This window comes from Danio rerio, chromosome 10 (genome assembly GCF_052040795.2).
Source record: "Danio rerio strain M-AB ecotype USA chromosome 10, GRCz13ab, whole genome shotgun sequence".
Classification (NCBI taxonomy): Eukaryota; Metazoa; Chordata; class Actinopteri; order Cypriniformes; family Danionidae; genus Danio; species Danio rerio.
The window spans coordinates 21,114,022-21,131,242 of NC_141030.1; the positions used below are offsets into that span (position 1 = coordinate 21,114,022).

The 17,221-nt window shown below is 38.2% G+C and overlaps 1 protein-coding gene and 1 long non-coding RNA gene across 2 annotated transcripts; one reads left to right on the plus strand and one right to left on the minus strand.

Moving 5' to 3' along the window:
* Nucleotides 1-752: 752 nt before the first annotated feature.
* Nucleotides 753-9,731, plus strand: LOC147842027 (uncharacterized). The gene is made up of 3 exons (XR_015500989.1): nucleotides 753-867; nucleotides 5,447-5,671; nucleotides 7,432-9,731. It is a non-coding gene; the product is annotated as an uncharacterized LOC147842027 (long non-coding RNA).
* LOC147842028 (solute carrier family 2, facilitated glucose transporter member 9) lies at nucleotides 7,484-17,193 on the minus strand. Its single transcript, XM_087270430.1, has 7 exons — nucleotides 17,036-17,193; nucleotides 16,744-16,842; nucleotides 11,527-11,717; nucleotides 9,619-9,729; nucleotides 9,405-9,506; nucleotides 8,732-8,807; nucleotides 7,484-8,627 (listed from the first exon to the last, which is right to left on the minus strand). The coding sequence occupies exons 1-7, from the start codon at nucleotides 17,106-17,108 to the stop codon at nucleotides 8,536-8,538; spliced, it is 744 nt and encodes a 247-aa protein (XP_087126556.1). The 5' UTR covers nucleotides 17,109-17,193; the 3' UTR covers nucleotides 7,484-8,535.
* Between the last annotated feature and the right edge of the window lie 28 nt (nucleotides 17,194-17,221).

Genomic DNA, 17,221 nt, shown 5'->3' on the forward strand with positions numbered 1-17,221 from the left:
AAGTTTCCTTTATATTAGGCTATATTAAGTTTGCATAATTAAGGGCGTGGCCACTTGAGTGACAGCTAGGTCTCGCTGGTCGCTGTCACTTCACCTCAGCTGACTCCGGCAGATTAGCCACTGAACTTGGCATATTCATCATATTTTTGTGTTGTTTCATGTGTCTTTACACAGTCAACTGCCTTTTGGACTTTTAGTACAATTATCAGATGATATGGCATGCTGTGTGCACGTAATTGTGCTCACAAACCATTCACGTGGCCTCCGTTTCACATGTGAGTAAAGTTTTATACTTATATACCATCTCTATAAATGTATTTGTTTTATTTAAGATCATTTATTATATATAGTTTTCTGAAGAGTTTGGGCGGGGCCGAGAGCAGCGCAAGTCCGATGGAGTGGTTGTTTACAAGTGTGGAGCCCCATGAAGGAACTCCGGATAGAAAGTTTTGTGTTTACCTCATGGTTAAAGTGGTTGCACGTCCGCCGGTTCCTGCCCCAACTGCCAGCAAAGAAGCTCGACACAGAGGAACATAAACATCTCACTGCCAACTAGCGTTTCGGAAGTGTTAGTGCAGACCAATAGAAACAAAAATTTGAATATCCGCGCCTTAATTTTACCAGCATAAGACACCAATTTAAGCACGTCGCAAAAGTTTTGACCTTGGTTAAACCTACCGTGGGTGGAGTTAGTGTAAATAGTCTCTCCCAACAAGGCGGGCTATTTACACTTAGTGCAATTAGTCACTCCGATGGAGTATATCATGTATGCATATGTATAGGGTCTGTATATGTATAGAGTGTATCATGCATGTATATGTATAAAGTTTATGTAAGGAGTGTATCATGTGTGCATATGTATAGAGTGTATTATGAACAGAACATATCATGTGTGCATATGTATAGGGTGTATTGTATGTTTATGTATAGAGTGTATCAGGTGAGTGTATGTGTGGAGTGTATCATGTGTGTCTATGTATCCCAGACTCTGACAGGAGTGTATCATGTATAGAGTGTATTGTGTATGCCGATGTATGGAGTATATCATGTATGCATATGTATATGTATAGAGTGTATCATGTGTGGATGTGTATAAGGTGTCTTATATGTGCATCATAACAGTCCACAAAATCCCCAAAGTCAGCAAGTGGCAGTTACAAAAATTGACTGTGTTCCTTTGGCACAGCCAAGAATTCAGTGGCCCCAATCCTCAAAGAAAGCTGAGTGGCTCCAGTTCGGCAAGGACGTGAATCAGATCCTGGAAGTGACAGGCAAGGGGGTGTGGACCAGGGACTGTTAACAATGACCACACTAATAGTGAACATTGCAGCTGAGCGATTCAGAACTGTGACACCCAAACCCACTCCATCAGCATACACTCCAAGCCACAGAGTAAAGGAAATCACTCCACCTGAGCCCACTTCAGAGTTCAACATGAAGGAACCCTGCCGGAGTGAAGTAGAGGAAGTGGTGAGGAGAGCAAGGTCAAGCTCAGCACCAGGCCCAAGCGGAGTGCCTTACAAGGTATATAAGAACTGCCCAAAGCTTCTACACAGGCTCTGGAAGGCCCTGAAAGTCATATGGAAAAGAGGGAAGACTGCCCAGCCATGGAGGTATGCGGAGGGTGTGTACATTCCAAAAGAGGAGAAGTCAGAGAACATCGACCAATTTCGAGTCATCTCCTTGCTCAGTGTGGAGGGCAAAATATTCTTCAGCATTGTGGCTAAAAGACTCTCCAACTTCCCATTGAGCAATAAATACATCAACACGTTTGTGCAGAAGGGAGGTATACCAGGAGTCCCAGGCTGCCTGGAACACACAGGTGTGGTAACTCAGCTCATTAGGGAGGCAGGAGAAGGCAGGGGGGACCTGGCTGTGTTGTGGTTGGATCTCACCAATGCCTATGGCTCAATACCCCACAAGCTGGTGGAGGTCGCACTGGAGAAACATCATGTACCCCAGAAGGTGAAAGACCTCATCATCGATTATTATAGCAAGTTCAGCATGAGAGTCTCCTCTGGCCAGTTAACATCAGATTGGCACCAGCTTGAGGTAGGAATAATCACTGGTTGCACCATCTCAGTGACCCTCTTTGCGCTGGCAATGAACATGATGGTTAAAGCAGCTCAGACAGAGTGCAGAGGCCCCCTCAGCAAGTACGGAGTAAGGCAACCTCCCATCAGAGCCTTCATGGATGACCTCACAGTAACAACAATGTCGGTACCAGGAGCAACATGGATCCTCCAAGGGTTGGAGAGGCTCGTGGCATGGGCATGCATGAGCTTCAAACCTGCAAAATCCAGATCCTTGGTGCTTAGGAAAGGCAAAGTCAGAGATGAGTTCCGCTTCAGGCTGGGACAACATCAAATCCCATCAGTCACTGAGAGACCAGTAAAGAGTCTCGGGAAGGCCTTTAACTGTAGCCTCAATGACAAAGACTCCATCAGGGAAACCAGCACTGACATGGAGGGTTGGTTGAAAGCAGTGGATAAATCAGAGCTCCCTGAAAGATTTAAGGCTTGGGTTTACCAACATGAAATCCTTCCAAGACTCCTCTGGCCCTTGCTAATCTATGAGGTCCCCATGACTGTGGTTGAAAGTTTTAAACAAAAGGTGAGCAGCTATCTACGCAGATGGCTGGGATTGCCACGTAACAGTAACATCGCTCTCTATGGGAACACCAACACGCTCAAACTTCCTTTTGGCTCAGTCAGGGAGGAGTTCATTGTGGCACGGACACGGGAACATCTGCAGTACTCTGGATCCAGAGATGCGAAATTGTCCGGGGCAGGGATTGTCATCAGGACAGGGAGAAAGTGGAGGGCAGCAGAGGCAGTCGAACAAGCGAAAACCCGGCTGAAGCACAAGGCCATCCTGGGGGCAGTAGCACAAGGCAGAGCTGGACTTGGGAGCCTAGCAGCAACCCGATATGACTTGGCCAGTGGGAGGAAGAGGCAGAGGCTGGTGCAGGAGGAGGTGCGTGCTTCAGTTGAGGAGGAGAGAACCAGCAGAGCAGTGGCCATGCGGTAACAAGGTGCCTGGATGAAGTGGGAGCAGGCGATGGAGCGGAATGTCACCTGGAAGGACATCTGGACATGGAACCCCCTGAGAATCAGGTTCTTGATCCAAAGGGTCTACGACGTTCTTTCCAGCCCATCGAACCTGTACATATGGGGCAGGGAACATATTTTGAGGAGCTGTTCCAAGGCACTAGGTGAAGGTCGGTATCGATGGAGACACGATCAGGTCCTTAAATCCATTGCTGAGGCAATCAGCAAGGGGATCAAGGACAGTCGACACCGCCAAGCCACGGCCAAGGTCATTCAGTTCATCAAGGAAGGACAAAGGCCAGAGAGAACAGCAAAGAGCTGCTCTGCTGGGTTGCTCTCCACGGCCCGAGACTGGGTGATGTCAGTTGATCATGAGAGGCAGCTAAAGATTCCATCACACATCACCCAGTCTATGTTGAGACCTGACATAATCTTGGTCTCTGAGGCCACAAAGCAATTAATCCTGCTGGAGCTAACGGTGCCCTGGGAGGAAAGGATGGAGGAGGCTCAGGAGAGAAAGAGGGGAAAATATTAGGAGCTAGTGGAGCAATGTAGGGCGAATGGATGGAGGACCAGGTGCATGCCAGTGGAAGTGGGCAGTAGGGGATTTGCCAGCTACACCCTGAGCAAGGCCTATGGTACACTGAGAATAACAGGCACAAACCGAAGAAGAGCCCTAAGCAACAATGTGGAAGCAGCGGAAAAAGCATCCAGATGGCTCTGGTTGAAGAGGGGGGAACAGTGGGGGCAGTAGCATGCCACTTGGACACAGGCCGGGGTCTGATCAGCCTTGGTCGGGTCGCCTGGAGGAGGGTGTCTGTTGCAAGACCCGAAACACCCTGTGAGTCCAGGAAACAACACTGATGATGTGTCCAAGGTTGTGCATCAGGAGATGTTTCTGTAACTGCATATGTTTTGAGTGTATATGTATAGAGTCTATCATGTGTGCATATGTATAAGGTTTATAATGTGTGCAAATGTATATGTATGGAGTGTATCATGTGTGCATATGTATAGAGTGTCTATATGTATAGACTGTATCATGTGAGTATATGCATGGAGTGTATCATGTGTGTAAATGTAGAGGGTGTATCGTATGTTTATGTATAAAGTGTGTATGTATAGATTAGTGTGAGTGAATGTATGGAGTGTCTCATTTGTGTCTATATGTATAAAACAAATTATGTGTGCGTATGTATGTAGTGGATCATATATGTATAGGGTGTGTATATGTACCCTTGATTGTCTAGATTCATCAGCTTCCAGTAGCCCAGTGGTTACGTCACTCACCTCTCATGCCAGAGACCCAGGTTCTATTCCAGACCCTGACAGGAGTGTAGCATGTATATGTATGGAGTGTATCATGTGTGTGTATAGGTATAGAACGTATCATGTATCCATTTGTATGGATTGGATTTAGCGTATCGTCACGCGACTGCTCCAGGGGAAAGTCTTTACACCAGGAAATTTCCAGCCCTTCCCCTGAGTCAGCGCGTGACGTCACTGCCTGGGATTCCCCCAGCTTCTTCCCGGGTTTCGGCACCACTGTAATATAGTTCGTTGTTGTTGAGGAAAGAAGAAAAGGGGTCGGCGATTCAGGTAAGCAAATGGCTTTATTAATTTTTAAATGCCACCACACATGTAGCAGTGTGTGTGTGTGTGTTCTCTCCTCTTTCTCGACTGCTCCTCCCGTTCTCCTTTAGAAGGGAGTCTCTCCGGCCCAAACACTAGAAAGACAGGTGTTATTTATCATTTCTGATTGACCTGCTGATTAGCCGCCGGGCTCCTAGCATGCTCTCCCCCCTTATTGGGTGTTCGATCACGCTTACCTCTCCACAGATACTCTTAATGCAAAGACTGTTATGTCAATGATTTCATCATCCTGCATACTATATCCCTTTCCAACCTCCGTTTTAAAAAACTGTTTATCACTATTTGTGCCCCATATCACAGCTATTGTGAATGCCTCACTCAGTATGGGGTCAATAGAAACCGCACTGAAGACTGCTGCTGTTATGCCAATCCTTAAAAAACCTGGCTGTGACTCCACTGATTTATCAAACTATTGGCCCATTTCGAATTTACCCTTTTTAACGAAAGTTCATGAGCGTGTGGTTGTCGGTCAACTGCAAAACCACCTTAAGGTAAATGACTTATTTGATGTATTTCAATCAGCTTTAGGTCGGGTCACAGTGTGGAAACAGCCTTAATTAAGCTTACTAATTACCTTTTTATGATTGCTGACTCGGGGGCTTGTGGTATTCTGGTGCTCTTGGATCTAACTGCAACATTTGAAACGATCTCTCACATATATAGTGTATCATAAGTACGTATGTATGGAGTGCATAATTTATATATATATATATATATATATATATATATATATATATATATAGTATCATGTGAGTATATGTTTGGAGTGTGTCTATGTATAGAGTGTTTATATGTATACTTCGTTGTCTGAAGTCATAAATTTCCAGTAGCTCAGTGAATCCATTGCTCACCTCACACGCCAGAGACCCGGGTTCTATCCCAGACCCTGACAGGAGTGTATCATGTATGTATAGGGTGTGTATATATGCATATGTATAGAGTGTATCATGTGTGCATATGTGAAAGATGTATCATATTTGCATATGTATTAAGTGTATATGTATAAATTGTAGCATGTGTTTATGTATGGAGTGTATATGTTATAAAGTATATCATGTATGTTAGTGTATCATATATGTGTCTTGTCTTTATATGTATGGATTGTATCATGTATGCTTATGTATAGGGTGTATATATGTAAAAATTGTATTATGTGAGTATATGTATGGTGTGTATCATGTGTGCATTTGTATAGCGTGCATGTATACTTCGTTGTCTGAAGTCATCAACGTCCAGTAGCTCAGTGGTTTTGTCACTCACCTCGCAGGCCAGAGACCCGAGTTCCAAACCAGACGCTGACAGGAGTGTATCATGTATAGAGTGGATTGGGTATGCATATGTATGGAGTATATCATGTGTATTTGTGTATCATGTGTGCATATGTATAAAGTATATCATGTATGCATATGTATATGTATAGAGCGTATATGTATAAAGTGTAGCATGTGTATATGTATAGAGTATATCATGTATGTAAGTGTATCATATATATGTCATATATGCATGTGTAGAGTGTATTATGTGAGTATAAGTATAGAGTGTATCTTGCATGCATATGTAAAGGGTGTGTATATGTATGGAGTGTATCATGTGTGCATTTGAATAGCGTGTATGTATATTTCGTTGTCTGAAGTCATCAACTTCCAGTAGTGCAGTGGTTACGTCACTCACCTCGCACGTCAGAAACCCAAGTTCTATCCCAGATGCTGACAGGACTGTATCATGTATGGAGTGGATTGGGTATGCATATGTATGGAGTATATCATGTATGTATAGGGTGTGTATGTGTATCATGTGTGCATGTGTATGGAGATTATCATGCATATGAATATGTATTAAGTGTATTATGTGGGCATATGTATAAGGTGGATCATATTTGCATATGTATACAGTGGATCATGTATGAAGTGTATCATATTTATAAGGTGTGCATATGCATGTGAGTGTATCATGTATGCATATGTATGGAGTTTATCATGTGTGCATACGTATGAAGTATATTATGTATGCATATGTATAATGTCTGTATATGTATAGAGTCTATCATGTGAGTATATGTGTGGAGTGTATCATGTGTATATGTATAGAGTAAGTAAATGTATACTTCGTTGTCTGGGTTCATCAACTTCCAGTAATTCGGTGAATACAACACTCACCTATCATGCCAGTGACCCAGGTTCTATTCCAGACCCTTACAGAAGTGTATCGTGTATATGTATGGTGTATTGTGTGTATATGTATAGAACGTTTCATGTATCATGTATGCATACGTATAGGGTGGGAATATTTATAGTGTATCATGTGAGTATATGTATTGAGTGTATCATGTATGCCTATGTATAGGGAGTATATGTACGGAGTGTATCATGTGTGTCTATGTATAGAGTGTGTATATGTATACTTCGTTGTCTAGATTCATCAACTTCCAGTAGCACAGTAACTCACCTGTCATGCCAGAGACCCAGGTTCTATACCAGACACTGACAGCAGTGTATCGTGCATATCGACTGCATCATGTATGCCTATGTATAGGGTGTGTGTATTTATGGAATGTATATGTATAGAGTGTGTCATGTGCGCATATGTATAAGGTGTTTCATATGTATAGTGTCATTTGTGCATATGTATGTGTATCATGTGTGCATATTTAGGGTGTGTGTATGTATGGAGTGTATCATGTATGCATATGTATAGGGTCTGTATATGTATGGAGTGTGTCTATGTATAGAATGTCCATCTCCATACATTTTGAGTGTTTTTTTATTTATTAATTTATTTTTGGGGGGTTTCACCTTTAATTGATTGGACAGTAGAGAGTATAGACAGGAAAGCATGGGGAGCAGAGAGAGGGAAAGGATTGGCATAGGACCTCAAGGTGGGAATTGAACTTGGGTCACTGTGAACACCAGAGTGTCGACGCAATAACTACAATGCCATTGGTACCAACAAGAGAGTTTGTTTTTTAATAAAATTAACATGTCCAGTTCAACTCAAACTAAAAGACTTTAATTTATAAATTATTATTGTTTGTGCATTGATGTTTATATGGATAAAATAGCATTGAGTCAAGTAAAAAAAAAAAAAAAAACTTGCTGTGTGATTAGGTTACTTTCCAGACAACGCAATTAGAAAAGTAATTTAAATACAATTCTAAATATAGCCGCAGGCGGCGATTGGTGGGGTCCGTGCATTTGATGACATTTATGCTGTTTAGCTCTGTGACAAAACAAAATTTAAGGCTGGCACTAAAACAAGTCCATGATGGAATGTAAAACTTGAAAAATATAAATGTGTAAATTATTAAAGTGGTAAATCAAGACTTAAAAATTATGTTTAATGCAGACAGTGTTTAAATCATGTCAAGATGTGATTCAGAATGATTTTAATTTCAATGTCAATTACTGTAAAACTCTAAAAATTAAAAAGCAAAAGAATAAAAATTCTATAACCAAATAATAAATGGGCTTGTGCTGTCATCTCAAATCAAGATTAAAACATGGCATAACTGAAGAAATAAAATAAATAAAAAATATATCAGCGAAAGCACTGTCTTCATTAGATTTAGTGCAAAAACAGTCATTTTTCAATGACAATATAGGATTCAGAAAGTGTAACTACCACCTATAAATGGCATTTATTGTTAACTAGTGGCCACAGTGGTGATCTATTTATTTATTTTTACAAACGTTTTAAAGCAATTATTGCCAATAATTTTAATTTTGGATTGCCCTAACTCGCCTTTAAGATTGAAAATATTGTCATAAAGCCATAACATTATTAAGGTTGACCCGCTCACCACTATAAGAGGAAATAACAAGCCCAGTACGATGAGTTAGGTCCAGTTGAGGACACAGGCAACCATGAATGCTGGTGGTTTGTAGGATTGTGTAAAAATCTCACGAGGAAGTGGTGCTGTCACTCCAGCTTTGTAGGAGGAAATCCACAATAATGCTGAAACCAACCTGACACAAACAATAGATGCACTCTTAGAATGTATACAATTACAGGAGAAATATGTGTGGATGTACCTGGTCCACTAGAGAAGAAGAAGATGTATATGAAAATGAGGACCATGCTGCAATATGGCATCCAGGACACAAAATCCTATAACAGAACCGGACAAATCCAAACCCAGGAGTAGTTTGCATGTTGTATAGTAATGGCAACAGTTTAAACAGGTTTGGTTCACTTAAAGTTCTTCAGTTTTTTATTGTCATGTAGCGCATAAGATATTATGACAGACTAATTTACCAAACGTTATCATTGTTTTTTTATTATGACCGTTTATTCACAATGTTGTATTTACAGGTCTCCATTTACGTTCAAAATATAAAACAAGAGTAAGCTGACATTTAAAAGCCATGGCAAGATATTGTTTGATTAATTCTGAAACTTGCAGAAAAATCATGATTTACGCACACTGTACTTGCCACAAAACAGTTTGAGTTTCTTTTTGTTGAACACAAAAGATGTTATATGTTGAAAAAAAATGCTGGAAACCTGTAACCATAGACTTCCATAGTATTTGTTAGTCCTACTATAGAAGTTAATAGTTATTGCCTCTTGATAATAGTTTAATAATAATTTTCCATATACACAAACTGTAACCTGCCATCCTACTTAGTGATTAACTACACAACCCATATACTCAGGAAATCATTATGCAATAAATTGATGAAAATGGAATAGAAACTGTCAGACCTGAAGGTAAATTGTGAGTGTGAGCAGAGCCAGTGTGGCAGCCATGCAGATGTAACTCTGAAAGAGAAACACTCTCTTCCCTATACTCTCAATAATGAGCACCTGGATTTAAAAAAAATAAATGAAAAAAGATGTAAACAACCAGCAGAGGGCTCCTTTAAACCGGGTCACATTATGCTTGGATGAAATAATGGAGGGGTAATGTGCATCTCACACAGGTGATGGAGGTGGAGACTTCACACAAGCCTGTCCCAACAGCAGCATAGCGCAAGTTCTCCTTGCCAATACCAGCAGCTTGAAACACATCTAATGAATATAGATAGACCTGCAAAGAAAGAAGAATATCCCAGTAATATTGAAAACAACACCTATAATATTTGAAAAACTCTTTTGACCACAGTGTCACATGTGCAGCCAATCAACAGTAAGGATGGTGTTAACTATAGTCTTGATGCTTAAAAGGGGTGAGATCCTTTTGGGTTATGGGTTTGCTTGTTTTGATGATTTTAAATATCAACATTGTTTTTCTTAGTGCACCTTTAAAGAGACACTCCACTTTTGTTTTGGAAATAAGCTCACTTAGAGTTAACCAGTTAACTATTTTTAAAATCCATTCTGCCAATCTCTGCATCTGGCGAAAGAACTTTTAGCTTAGCATAAATCATTGAATCGGATTAGACCATTAGCATCTTGCTCAAAAAATTCTAACTGTTTAACTCTAAACAGTTTAAACTGTAAGAATCAATTGTTTGACTCTAGGTGACTCGTAAAACTTTTTTTCTCCAAAATAATCTATTATAAATCTCCGGGGGAAAAAAAAACTTGTGAAAACGAAAACTCATATGAAAAGGAGATGATTATAAAATTACAAAAAGAATGAAAAAATGTATTACAAATGTGTGACGTGTGTTTTTTGTGAACAATTAATAAAGAAGCAAAAATGCTAATATTCAGTCGGAATCAATCTCCTGAGTGTGAGGGAGGTGACAGACACATAAATGAACTGTAATGTAGCCTATACTGATGCACCTGGCAGGATGTAAACAAACACTTCCTGCTGGTCTCATTAAATGTTCAAGAATGTCATTGTCTGGGAGAAGACAAAGGTAAGAACAGATGTGGATAAAGCCAAGTTTAAACAGTGACTGAAACACCACACTTGACTTACATTTTAGCAGAGACGACGAAAGCTGCAGGCCTTCCTTCAGTCTTTCTACAGCTGACATTATACTAACGTCGATCTACTTTTACTCCCACTGTCATTCTTCTTTTTAGTAATGAAAATATATTTTTAAAATTAATTTTATCTAAGTTAGACAATGCACAATACAACTCTAAACGAAAAGTAACTGCCATGTACACAACAAAACACCCTATGCTTTACTCTCAGATCAATCACTGCATTTGAACTAATCACTTTAGTATTGTGACAATACAGTGGTAGACGTTGGACAGAAAGCCAAGTTAGGGGTTGCCACTTTGTAATGAACACCCATCTCACTCAGTACTGGGAAACATCCATACACACATTCAGTCACACATTCATACACTACAGCCAATTTGGTTAATCCAATACACCTACACCCCATGTCTTTGGACTGTGGGGGAGTGCTGAACCAGAGCACTCAGGGGCACATGCAAACCACCTTAAATGATAGGTTTTTATAAATAATAATAATAGTAATAGTAATAATTTATTTGAGAAATGCTCAGTTGAAGTTTAATTAGTGTCTATTTTGTCACAAATCATCCAAATAAACCATTCAGGAGCTCCTCCATGAGTAGTATTTTAGAGATTTTAAATATATGCTTTAATATTTTATAGAAATTCAACTAAAACTTTAAGAGATTAAAATCATAAAAACGCAGTCGACTAAAGTTAGACTGAAACTAAATAATATTTTAGAGCAAAGATTAAAACTAAAGCTAAAATTAGGACTAAAACTGAATGATGAAAATGATGACAAAAGCCTGGATCATCAAGAAGTTGTGTTTTCTGTGCTGTGTTATTAAGCTCATTTCCAGAACAGACTGTGGCATATGGTGCTGTGTTTTCACAAAGTAAGCACTCTCAGTTCAATCGTTTTTTTGATCAAGCAGGTGTGTTGTTGTTGTGATTCACAGCATTGATGCCGCAGAGCTGCAGACTGACAAACGTGACGAGGACGGTGAGCAGCTGCCAACAAACACTGTGGTCCAGGAAGAGGTCCTTGAGTCTGTGGATCTTCACACCCTTCAGGGCAGCACGTTCAGCCAACAACTCCTCCATCTCTGGTCCAGGGTCCCGTTCAGTTCCCCATAGCCTGCACATTGCTAGAGCAAGAGCAATATCTTTAAAATTTTAGGAATTGGCAAGATTAATAGATTGTTTTCAGAAGTTCAGTTCTGATACACTCCAGCTTGAATAGCAAGAAACATTGGCTGTTGTGTTGCACAAGGTACTTTTAGGAACTATCCACCAGAGTGGTCCAGTGAGAACTAATGGTAACAATAAAACATTAGTATAAACATAATATAATATAGCGTTGTTAATTTTTTAAGCAGTCATATATATTTGCATAAATTAAATGTAATTAGTGTTTACTAATGCTACTGTACTAAATCAAATTCAGTTATTTGCTTTCTATACGTTCATGTTTTGCATCACTTCAAAAAACTTTGCCATGGTTTTGTATGCCATGTATTCGCCCAGTCAATGTACAATTAAGACTATCTCAGTTCTTGCTTCGAGAACATGCCAAAAAGCAGATCCATCCGCCACTGGTTATAAGAACTATGAAATTGATCCTCTATTCTTGAATAGTTTGGGTTGGTAAAACTTCCTGCATAAAGTGAACGTTTATTTATTTACACAGTAATTAAAAAAATGAACTATGAAGTGCACCAATATATCATATATTCTGCAATAGGCTGCATTTATTTGATCAAAGAATACTGTAAAAACATGAATATTCTGATACATTTTAACAATTTTACATTTAATAATAATTTGAACATAATTTTTAATGTAACTCGTTCTTTTGTTGAATCTTCAAGGCCCAGTTTTTAGAAAGTAATCCAATAGGATTTTAGATCACAGATTGAATCAAATCTTGGAAATGTGTTTTTCAAAAGTAACAGGGATTTTGAATTAAGATCAGTATGTAACCCAATCTCACAATTAATTTAGATCCAACCTTCCCCTTTGGGCTTTTCAAAACTTTTAACTCAAATTGAGATCTATTTGATCTAAAAAAAAAAAAAAAAAAAAAGAAACAGGATTATCCTGATCCCATCAGAAGGGTGGATTCAGTTGTGATTTTTTTTAACCAAAAAAAGTTTTATTTTTTAAGTGAATAATCTTAATGGTTACTGATGATATATAAATTCCTAACGAGATATGATAAACAACAGCTACAAAACAATATCAAAGCAGTTTTGTATTAGAACAAACAAAAAATTGTTAAATGTTTGTTGATTGCAGTGTTTCTGTTTCTTACCATTAAAACAAACAATAGCTGTTTGTGGCCACTGGTAATTTGCCTACCTGTTGTTTTTTGCTAGGTCAGTAGGCCACACTGCTGTTTCCATTTACGGTTTGGGTTGACAGGATTTGATAATCCTGAAATTTGGCATTTGGATCACAATGATCCAACCCATTATTACTTTAAAAAAACTGTCATAAACGTAAAAGGTTTTGATTAGGTTTTGAGTCATTAGGTTTTGATCCGAATTAAGCATTTGGTTTTGGTTTTTCTGACCTTTTCTGTAGGATTTGGATCACTTTGATCAAAAAAGCTGGATTAAACTGATTCCATCAGAAGGGTGGATTCAGCGTGGATTTCATGCCCAAAATGTAATGAAAACTTTAAAATGTATCAAATAACACTATATTTGGATCATGCAGTATCTTACAATATATCCTATTTATTCATAAGGTTTTAATTTTATTTGTTCATCTATCAGGCCACAGTGATTAGGCTTATACCCATTCAGCCTTTGAGCATAGGCCTGCAAAGTAGAAAGAGTTTGGCCTCATAAAATAATCCCCAAAACAGCAGTCAAAATGGAGCAAAAACAACACATTTTATTCTGTCACTAATTAATATAAATATTCATCTCAATGAAAAATATTTTTGTTTTTATCATATTTATTAGTGATGCATGCAATGATTACAGAATAACCAAAATAATGTAAAGAATGGCAATCACTTATTTTTGAAATCCAAATTAAATCCTATTCAGAAATAGTGTCTAACTATTGCGTTCCTTGTTGTACGTCCTGATTGCTCATCCTCGCAGAATGCAGAGGTTGGTAAGGGTCTCAGGTGCATCATTGTCTGCACAGAGAGGGACATTCCGCTTAATAGCGATGTTGTACAGGACAATACAAGCAAGGGTTATCTTGCATGCATTCTGTGGTGTCACAGTTAAGGTATATGCAAACCGCCTCTTAAGAAAATTTACAACTCAATTGCACATCTTGCTTCGCAATGAGCCGTGTTGAAGCGTGCCTGCGCCAGTGTATTTGCTGTTAAAAAAGTAGTCATCAGCCATGGTAGGAGAGGGTAGGCACTGTCTCCTATTTTTATGCCATCCGGTCGGTTGGTTTTGAAGTCTCTATATAGAGCACTCTCCCTCAGAATGCGTGCTCAATATCCTCAATGTAGTGTTTCTGTTGTAGGTCTCAGATGAGTGGACTGCTGGAAGTAGATGGGGTGGGGTTTTTCTTGTTTTTAAATGTGTGTTTTCATTTCAAATAAAAATAAACCTATATTGATCCCACACTGGCTATTCTCCTTTTGCTCTTTACATATCTAAAGTTCTACATTGTGACCTGTTTGAGCACTGGTTATCCAGATTTGGTGATCCAGAAAAGTTCCTATCCAGATCAGATTGATCCAATCCGATGTTTCTTTAAAAAAGTTGGCTCAAAAAGTAAGCTTGATTACGTGATCATGAATCGCAAATAAAGGATTACTAAATCCGGATCAATTTTATCTAGATTAAATCTTTAGAAAAACTGGGCCCAGGAGCCATTACTTCAGTCACATGAGAAAGCGGATTTATTATTAATTTATTTTAAAGAAGAATCTATACGTTCAGTATAAACATTATATTTCACAAGACCAATGCAAATACTATTACTTCAAGCCATGGCATATTCTGAACAAATGATTTCATGAATCTTGTATCAAATATCAATGTATGCGTAAATGTCAGAGACAGTGTCTGTGGTTCTGACCAGTCTCACAGCCATGTTTGTCTGCCTTCTCGAGCAGCAGGTTACCTAGGGGACTCAGGGAGAAAGGGCAGAGTCAGTAGCTGCAGGAGCCCAGCCGCACCGCTGAAAGCCAGCAGCCAAATCCAGCCCTGCTCAGTGTCTAACACCTAACTAACACCTCACTGACACGCACGCACGCACACACACACACTCCTACAGTCTAATGACCTCTAAATGCACGCGCGCGCACACACAGACACACACAGACACACACAGACACACACAGACACACACAGACACACACACACAGACAGACAGAGACAGAGAGAGACACATACACACACACACACACACACACACACACACACACAGTACAAACAAGCATTCAAAAGGGTAATACATGCACAGCGAATGTAACAGGAAGATTAACCTGCTGTTCTTATATCTGTTCTTAAGATATTCTTAAGAATGCTGGAAAGTCATTGGGCCCCATCAAATACTTGGCGCAATGCGCAACGCAATTGCTGTTGGCTAGTTTCAGTTCGACGCGAAGTCATTTTGACGTTTTGCCCCACACTGTTTAAATAGCAAAAGCATTTATTGAAATATTACAAAAATATATCATTTTTTCTAGCCTACATAAATATAAAATCCACGGTTTTCATCTCTTCATCTCAGGAGACTCGAGCATACTGCCCGAGAGGCGCTTCAAAGTTGTCCGCTGAGTGAAATAACTTTCCTGAAAAGGACTTTGGTTTAAAATGGTATTGCTTGTTTTTTAAATTTCTGAGTTTAATGACTCCTGAATATTTCAGTGATCTTTCAAATCCAGATACATCCATTTGATCGCTGAGGTCTTCTGAGCTTGACGGTCTATAGATCTAGCTTAAAGATAAAGGGTGATGTCTGTGCCAATAGCCTAAGTGTGCCAACGTACAGCCCTGAGGTGCTCACAGCGACCCGAATTTCAGTGCTTTGCTCCCCACACTAAATTAATCAACTGGATTGATTACTATCTACTTATCTACAATACTACTTATTGGTTTTACTAAACATGAGGATGGCTCCACTGATTGCCAAAACATTGTTCAAAAGCAGAGTCGTCTTTCTATGGAGGATTAAAAACACACGTCACTTTCTATAATATGTCTAGACTACTCTGGACAATTTTCTAACTGTGATGAACTTCTGATAAACGGTTTTAAGATTCAACTGCTATAAAGTATGTTGCATTCGGAGTCAGAGTCTTTGTGCATGCTATTATGTTGCCAAATAATTGACATACTAGTCAATTGATGCCAAACCAAGTCAAGTTCACAGTTTAATTAAACGGTTGCATTGTCATTCATTTGTCATAAAAAATAAAAAACAACAACAACAGAAACAGAAGGGATGTTAAATGTACATATTACAGGCAACTAGAAAACTAAGAGCTAAAGTACATTGACGTTGATGTGTTGGCTGATGCGTAAAGCTAAACACTAATAAATAATCATGAATAAAATATTTACCAAATATATATATATATATATATATATATATATATATATATATATATATATATATATATATATACACACACACATACATATACATATATATACACATATATGTGTGTGTATATATAAAACATATAAAATATATATACATATATGTATACATACATATACACACACATATATATATATATATATATATATATATATATATATATATATATATATATACATATACACATACACACACATATATATATATATATATATATATATACACATATACATATATATAAATATATATATATATATATATATATATATATATATATATATATATATATATATATATATATATATATATATATATATATATACATACATACATACATACATACACATACACACATACATACATACATATATATATATATATATATATATATATATATATATATATATATATATATATATATATATATATATATAAAAAAAACATATAAAATATATATACATATATATGTACTGATTATTCTATCCTTTGAGGATGTCACATTTTAAGATTGTGGCAGAAATGCATTTGATTAATACGGATTACCTCCAATCGCCCTATAAAAAATAAAAAAACAATGGTACTTACAGGTGACGAGGAGTTCCGGACAGAAATATTGAAGCCGTATTGGAAGGTCCCTCCAATTCCTGCAATGAAAATGGCTGCAACAAGTACAGGACTTTTCGTCTGGAAAAAAAAAAAAGAAACTTTTGTGAAAACTGAATAATGAAAGTAACATGTAATTTTATAGTTGTGATGGTATCAGTTGTCGTAAAGCCCCAGTCATTGTATGTGTCAGTGAAGTGTTGCTCTACTGTATGAAGTCTGAGTGAAGAAAAGAGGAAAGATGACAAAGCAAAAACAGTAATGCCTGACATACAGTTGATGTGTAACTTTTCGTGCTTGGAGGAGTTTGATGGCAATATAGGGTAAAGGTGACAAGTCGAATTCATCTTCACACTTCCCTCGAGAACTGTGAATGAAGGCAGATTATTTTGTGTCAAAAATTAATAAAGCTAAAATGTCAATACAGCAGTCTCCACAGCTTATGAAGTGACACTGACAT

Coding starts and splice junctions, on each gene's coding strand:
- LOC147842028 (XM_087270430.1), bottom strand. CDS start 17,108: ATGAATTCGACTTGTCACCTTTACCCTATATTGCCATCAAACTCCTCC. Junction 9,730..11,526: donor AGCTCTGCGGCATCAATGCT/GTGAATCACAAC, acceptor CTTTCTTTGCAG/GTCTATCTATATTCATTAGA. Junction 8,628..8,731: donor CTTCTTCTCTAGTGGACCAG/GTACATCCACAC, acceptor CCTCCTACAAAG/CTGGAGTGACAGCACCACTT.